Source organism: Astyanax mexicanus, chromosome 1, assembly GCF_023375975.1.
Source record: "Astyanax mexicanus isolate ESR-SI-001 chromosome 1, AstMex3_surface, whole genome shotgun sequence".
Classification (NCBI taxonomy): domain Eukaryota; kingdom Metazoa; phylum Chordata; class Actinopteri; order Characiformes; family Acestrorhamphidae; genus Astyanax; species Astyanax mexicanus.
The window spans coordinates 22,542,278-22,549,684 of record NC_064408.1 but is presented as its reverse complement, the minus strand read 5'-3'; the positions used below and the strand labels follow the sequence as shown (position 1 = coordinate 22,549,684).

Here is a 7,407-nt window from a genome sequence, read left to right as displayed (position 1 = left end):
ACAACCCCAATAAATGATGGAATTCAAATAAATAAATAATAATAATAATAATAATAATAATAATAATAATAATAATAATAATAATAAGTAAATAAAAAAAGGAAGAAATAAATTAAATAAAATGCAAAAGGCCAAATGTAAAAGCAGTAATAAAACTAATAAAAAGATTAAATAAATAAAATAAAAGAGATAAAATGTAAAACATAAAATTAGATAAATATAAAGACAATATAATTAAAATGCATAACAAGGTAAAATAAAAACTCAACTAAAACAGTTACTTTAGCGCATTCCCTTAACATGTGCAGAATGGAAAAACAGTGTACACATATTATAAACTTTTATAACAGGGATCTGCTGAATTTTAAATTATTTATCTGTGTTTAACTTTGGTGTTCTGAGGCTTGACCACTCCACTGTCTGCACTGTTCGGTCCACGTGACCAGACTACAGTTTCGCCCGCGGGTCGGTTGGTTGCTATGGTAACGAGAGGCCAGCGACAGTAACTGACGTTCTGTCCTGCTGGGGTTAATGACGTCATTGCCGGTGGAGCGTCATTCACTAACATTCCGTCATGACGTCATTCCGTCATGATTCTATTAAAGGTTCGGCTCCAGTGAGAGTTCTCAGAACACATAGCTGCAAACATGGCTTCAAGCTTACTGCAGAGTTCAGCAAGACTGGTGATTAGGAACTTTTCTAAACGTAGCACGACTACTACGCTTTCCACCCCCACGTGCAGCAGCGCGACTACTACGCCTTCCACCCCCATGAACAGCAGCAAGATTACTGCCCTTTCCGCCCCCCCTAAAAAGGGTCCGATATCCAGCCTGACCCCCTATACTGGGCGGCTGGATTTAAAACTCACAGGGGTAATCGGTGGGATACTGGGGGGTTTCTCCATCTATCAAGGCCTCCGTGAATTTAGCTCTCACTCCCAATCCAGGCTTAGCTTTTTTGCAGCTCAGCAGCAGTTTGGAAGTGGTGCTGACACTGCTGATGAAGTTGAGCTCATCAGGGAGACCTTTTTGGATTTTGCTAAGGACCAGGACTTTGCCCCAGCATTAGATAATGTGGTGGAATTGACGTTCACTGAGGCAGTTAAGGGAGTGTATAAGGACCTCGCCGTGGACCTCTTTGGCAGCTGTCCACGCTGTGGGGGCACAGGTCATCCCCTGGGCACCGAATTTTTAGAGTGCCCCCATTGCGACGGCAGTGGCACGGAGGTCTCGGACCTATGCCTGACAATCGACCCATGTAAAAAGTGCAGTGGGTCAGGCGTTGCCACAAGCTCACTGTGCTTGCTGTGCAATGGTACAGGCCAGACCAGACAACGGGGCACCGTTAGTGTAGCCGTCCCAGCCGGGGTGAAGGATGGTCAGTCTGCGTCAATTCCAGTAGGCAAGAAGATGATTAAAGTCACGTTTAGAGTGGAGGAGAGTCCTGTGTTCCGGCGGGACGGAGACGATGTCCACTCTGACATGGTTATCTCAGTGGCTGATGCCATGCTTGGAGGAACAGCTCAAGGCCAGGGTCTTTACGGAACCATTGATATACCAATTCCTCCTGGAACTCAGGCAGATCAGAAGATCCGGTTGGCTGGTAAAGGCTTTGCCCACATAAACAGCTCTAGCTTTGGAGATCACTACGTGCACATCAAAATCAAAGTGCCCGGAGAGATTTGAGAGCTTTGCTGAATAGGACAGGCTCTGAAGCATGGAGCTCTTATGAAGATAGAAAGAGGAATAGCAGCCCGGCACTTTATTAAAAAAAAAAAAAAAAAAAAAAAATAATAAAATAAAATAAATAAATAAAAATCATAATAAAAATAATAAAGTAAGAACTAAATGTAATATAGAAATAAATACATTGTGAAATAAGAGAATGCAGAAATAAATAAATCTGAAAATAAATGAATGCATACATAAATACATTGGGAAATAAATGGAAGCAAAAATAAATAAATTGGGAAATATATGGAAGCAGAAATAAATAAATTGGGAAATAAATGGAAGCAGAAATAAATAAATTGAGAAATAAATGGAAGCAGAAATAAATAAATTGGGAAATAAATGGAAGCAGAAATAAATAAATTGGGAAAAAAATGAAAGCAACATATATATATTTATATATGTTGCCCTATTCTTACATTTATGGCATTTAACTGATGCTCTTATTCATATTACAGAAGTGGGCCAATGTATTGTCTGGATTCTTACACAAGGACGCTTATTGGTGTAGCCATGGGCATGGTAGTAGGGGGAAAAGTGGACCTGACTACCCAGGGCCCAAGTAGGAATAAGGGCCCATGAATCTCCTTTTTTTTTTGCACAGTCCTTGTGTACTGGCATGGATAGGGGCCCACTGACATTGATAGTGTACAGGGCCCAGAATTTGCTGCTACGCCCACTAGGTATAGTGCAGCGTTCAATCACCCAGACCAGACCCGAAATTGAACACCACATGTGTCTCCCACATGATGTCATAGCTCACTGGCAGGTAGTGGTGTTATCCACTGCACCACACCAACAACTACATATATTGCTAAATTACTAAACTGCTTCTAAATTACACTTATGCAAAATATACAGGCTTAATTTTTCACATGTAAACAATCACTTACTGCTATGTTGTTTTTTTCTTTTTTTCCATGTTCCTTTCTCTCCTTTCTTTTCTGGCTTCCTAATGGATAACTCCACTTCATGATTGCTGAAATTTTATATTTTGCTGCAGGAATAAGAAACCTGACTGACTGCCTATTGGCAGCAGCTAGTTGGAGGGGCAAATAGGCAATTGTTTAGTTTGTTTGTTTTGTTGCAATGGGTCTAATAACACCCTCTAACAAAATCCTTTGGAGACAAACTAAAGACCCAGATTCCCAGAAAACGACTGGTTATAAATTGAATGCAACGACACAGATGATATCAGATGTGTTTAATATCTGTGAAGGTCAATGCAGGAAAGTACAACCACACTTTTATCAGAATTTTTCCTCAAGGGGACCCCTTCCACTAGTTGCTGACAGTAGAATGTATCCTGGAACATGACTGGAACATGTTCAGCAGTATCCAAATCAATCAAATCAAATTCTTCATACCATACCAGTCAAAAGTTGAGACACACCTCTCCTCATTCAATGTGTTGTCTTTTTGTTTTATGATTTTGTTTTACATAATAAATGTAATGTATCTTCACAGGAAAACAAGCAGAAATATTTTGTAAAGCAAAAAGTATTAAACAAACCTGAGTATGCTTTATACTTTAGATTCTTCCAACTATCCACATTTGTCTTCGAAAACAGGTCTGCATGTATTTTAATCTTCGTGTCTTCATGAGGGAGAGTCACTTGGAATAGTTTCTCAGCGTCTTGCAGGAGGTCCTGGAGGTGCTGAACAATAGCTGCAGCTTTTCATTCATGCTGTAAAGCTTCAGCTCATTCCAAATGACATAAAAAAAAATCAAAGTTGATCAGATTTAGATCATTGTCAATATTTAACATGAGTTAACCTGGGAAAATTTGAGAGAAAAAAGAAGACGAAGAAGATACCATTGGATAGAAATTGGGTAGTCTTGTGTATTGCTTTGACATGTTTAATCATCCAATTATTTGCATAGTTATCTACCACACTTCACCATATTTTAGAAGCTGAAGCAGGAAGTACATCCTGAGAACCGTTACACTTGCTGTTCAGGTGGTGAATACAGGTCTTAACTATGACATGCTTTGCTGAGTGGGTGATGCAACCTCATGTTGAAACAGGAGTATAAAGAAGAGTCGGTGACTCGGGACTAATTCAGATATAAACTCCTAAACAGCTTCATGGCTATCACCCAAATTATCTATTAGTCACAAAAACACTTATCAAAACAGAAGGTAGTCACACTGTACTATCTGACCTACGCAGAGATGTGTAGCAAGGAAGTAGAACTACTTTCCTACTGTAATTATGTACTAAAATCGTGTTTTATAAGAAGTCCATGCTGCTCCCATTTGTTTATTGTCAGGACACAGAAACTTTGTGGCTTGGGAGAGTGTGAAGAAAGAATGAGAGTGAATGAGAGAAATGAGTGATGAAAAAATGTCAAAAAGATAGGTGCGAGTCAGAATGGCTGTTGGAACACTGAAACGGCAATGGCTTGGAAGAATGATAAAAAAAATTATTGAACATGTGGGTTGAGGGATAAAAAAAATGACAAAATGGCTCTAGACTGTAGCTCAGTTACCTGCGCTGATGGAGTATAAGAGGTTTGTTGGCAGGGCTCTGAGTGGTCCAGCGTGCTAAGTACTGCCACTATAATCAGGAGTTGCTGGTTCGAATCCTGTTAATGTAGCTTGCCATCGGCTACCGGAGCCCTAAGAGAGCTCAACTGGCCTTGTTCTCTCTGGGTGGGTAGATGGGGCTCTCTTTCCACATCACTCCAAATCAGCAGCAGTTCAAAAAGAGGCGGTGGCTGACTTCACATGTATCGGAGGAGGCATGTGCTAGTCTTCACCCTCCTGGTGTTGGGGCAGCACTAGTGATAGAGCGAGTCCTAAGGAGTGGGTTGGAAAATACCAATGTCTTGTAAATTAGGGAGAAAATGGGAAAAAAAGAAATAGAAAGTTTCTGTCTGGACACAGAAACTCTATGAAACTCTTTGTGTATATTTCAAGCAGATAAACATGCATTTTTGCTCCCTCTTCATTCTTAATTAAATAAAATACTGGATTATAGTACAGTTTATAAGAAAATCAATCAAAAAGCTGCACACAAGCCCAAATCACATAGACTGAACAATTTAGATTTTGTAGAGCACTGAAATTTACAATAAACACGGTTGAAAAATTCATAATATAATGTAATCAGCAAACAAACAACAGGTACAGAAAGATGAAGATCAGAGAACAGAAACAAGGGATAAAAGCAAAAAATATGACAATGAAGATACAAAGAAACAAATATATTTTCAATCACTTTGACCATCATAGACCAGTTTGAAACCAGCTACTTGCAAAATAAGCCCGTCTTAAGCCAGAAGAGAGGCATCAGGTTTTGGGTGACAGACATGTGTTTATTTTCTTTGTATGTCTTTTCTTTAGTCTTGCAGTTCTAGAAAATCCTAAAGACATCTGAATCTGAATTTTGTTGTTGAACTGTTTTCTGAAGGTGAAGGACATGAGACTGTCTGTAATCGGTGGTCTGCTGCCCTCTTGTGCTCAGTGGAATAAAAACATTTACACATTAAACTGAATTAGAGTTTCATAATGGATGGAATCGGATTACAAGTAAGAGCCATTCTCTGGAGGGCTTCATTATATCCTGGATCTTGATCTTATTTCTTTGGTGTGTAAAAATATCTGCAGTTGGTCCAATAGCAGACTGCAATACAATCTAGTATTACGCACAAATGGAACTAGCTTTCCTATATCAATGGTAAATGAAGTGTAAGAAAACTGAAAGATACAATTATTTAAAATCTGGATTTATCCTTTAATATAATGTAACTCTAAGCAGGAAAGTTTTCTTTCCAGTCTTTAACAAAGTAGTTATGTATGTGTTACAGTTGGCGTGGGTGTTGGATCCAAGTGCAGAACAGATGGGAAGATTTTATATAATATACATATTTGTGTATATATTATTTATTTAAATTTACTTATACAGATATGGTATTTTATTAGTCAGTTCCATTTATAGTTTTATAATGCAACTTTTATGCAACTATTTGTCCACCAAGCAGAAAGGAGGGAATTGGTAGAAAAAAAGGCAAAAACAGAACAAACGAGATGCCACAAAACATGCCCCCAAACGCAGTGAGAATGGCTCGGTCCTCTGATTTTAATTATTGTCTTGGGATTATTTTATGACTTTCTTTTCTCTCACTTATCTTCTTTTCTTTTTCTTTAGTTTCTTCAACTTTTTTCTCTCCTTTTTTGCTTTTATTTTTTCCTTTCTTTTTTCTTTATTGTATATATATAAATTTACATACTACAGGCCAAAGGTTTGGACACACCCTCTCATTCAATGCGTTTTCTTTATTTTTAGGACTATTTACATTAAGGACAGTAAAGCTTCATCACTGAGAGCGAGCGCGAGAGGTAGGCGACGCTGTTAAGGCTAGTTGTTTACAGCTATTTATACTAGTTGTCAGACGATGTGGTGGCTAATTTATTAGCTTTACCCTTTTTAAGACGGACTTTCATTGACCAGCAGCACATTGTACAGAATACTAGGCATACAGCAGCACTGGAATTTATTGAGGTGAAATCTTTGATTATTGGCTGCAAAGAGTCAAAAAGACTGTGTTGTTGAAATTGTCTGCTTTGATTGATAACTCATCCACAGGGGCCAGGGATGGAATTTTTAGCCTTAACGTACTGTAATAAACTTGGCCTAAGCCAGATAGAGCAATGCTGCCACCACCTTTGATAACCCGGTATGGTCCGGTTAGAGGCTGTAACAACCACACACAATTATGGAGGAGTTAATTAAGTTATCTTTATTAATTTTACTAAGATTGAGAGAGAAGAGTTCAAGCACACCTGGAGCACACACCAAAGGCTAATACAAATAACCCAGCCACAGAAATCACAGCAATCTAATAACACCCCATAGACTGGACACTCACAGAGTTCATATTCACGCTAGATTCAGGAATCACCACTACAAAGCTCATTAAAAAAAAGATAAATTACTAGTGCTTAACCACAAATGGGCTTTTAACTAAGCCTGGGCCAACTCGCTCAGTAGCTTCCCCCTACTCTCATTTACTCCTTTAAAATACATATAAACACTAACAAAACAAAATAAAGGACAATATCAAAGACTCAGACTTGCCCGGGGTCTGAGGTTGTAGCGTGGTCCAACTCCCCCGGGAAGCATGCAGGTCAGACTCAGGCTGCGTCCAGAAACCCCAAAAGTGTCTCCTTTTTCCTACCGATCCTCCTCCTCTCCTCCGTGACCCGGAAACTGATTTCGTGACGCCATCTTGCCGCCTGTCCGAATACCGTAGGAGACGAAAGAAGCCGCTTAAAATCCACCTGTAGTAAGCTTCCAACGGAGGTTACATCAGTGTATCCTACTCCGGAAGACTTTTAAGGATTTTCCAATGACATCACTGCATCCACGCCCACAGAGCACGCGAAAATGGGGAAGGCAACGCCCAAATATACGTCATAAACATATTAATTAACTAGGTTCCTTATCTAATTAAACAGCCAGTAAAGCAGTAATATAATTTATAGTTTAGATAAACCGTATGCTCAGTAAAACTATATTTATGACCCTATGTGTATCATGTTATACATATAAAAACATATATTATTTATAATATATATATATATATATATATATATATATATATATATATACACATATATATGTATATATATATATATATATATATATATATATATATATATATATATAT

At 38.4% G+C, this 7,407-nt stretch overlaps 1 protein-coding gene across 1 annotated transcript; it reads left to right on the top strand.

The window, feature by feature from the left end:
* Positions 1-647: 647 nt before the first annotated feature.
* LOC111191792 (dnaJ homolog subfamily A member 3, mitochondrial-like) lies at positions 648-1,792 on the top strand. Its single transcript, XM_049466515.1, has one exon. It carries the CDS (start codon positions 648-650, stop codon positions 1,683-1,685), a length of 1,038 nt encoding a protein of 345 aa, XP_049322472.1. The 3' UTR covers positions 1,686-1,792.
* The last annotated feature ends 5,615 nt before the right edge of the window (positions 1,793-7,407 follow it).

Bases quoted from the DNA above. Each gene is read 5' to 3' on its own strand.
- LOC111191792 (XM_049466515.1), top strand. From the start codon at position 648: ATGGCTTCAAGCTTACTGCAGAGTTCAGCAAGACTGGTGATTAGGAAC.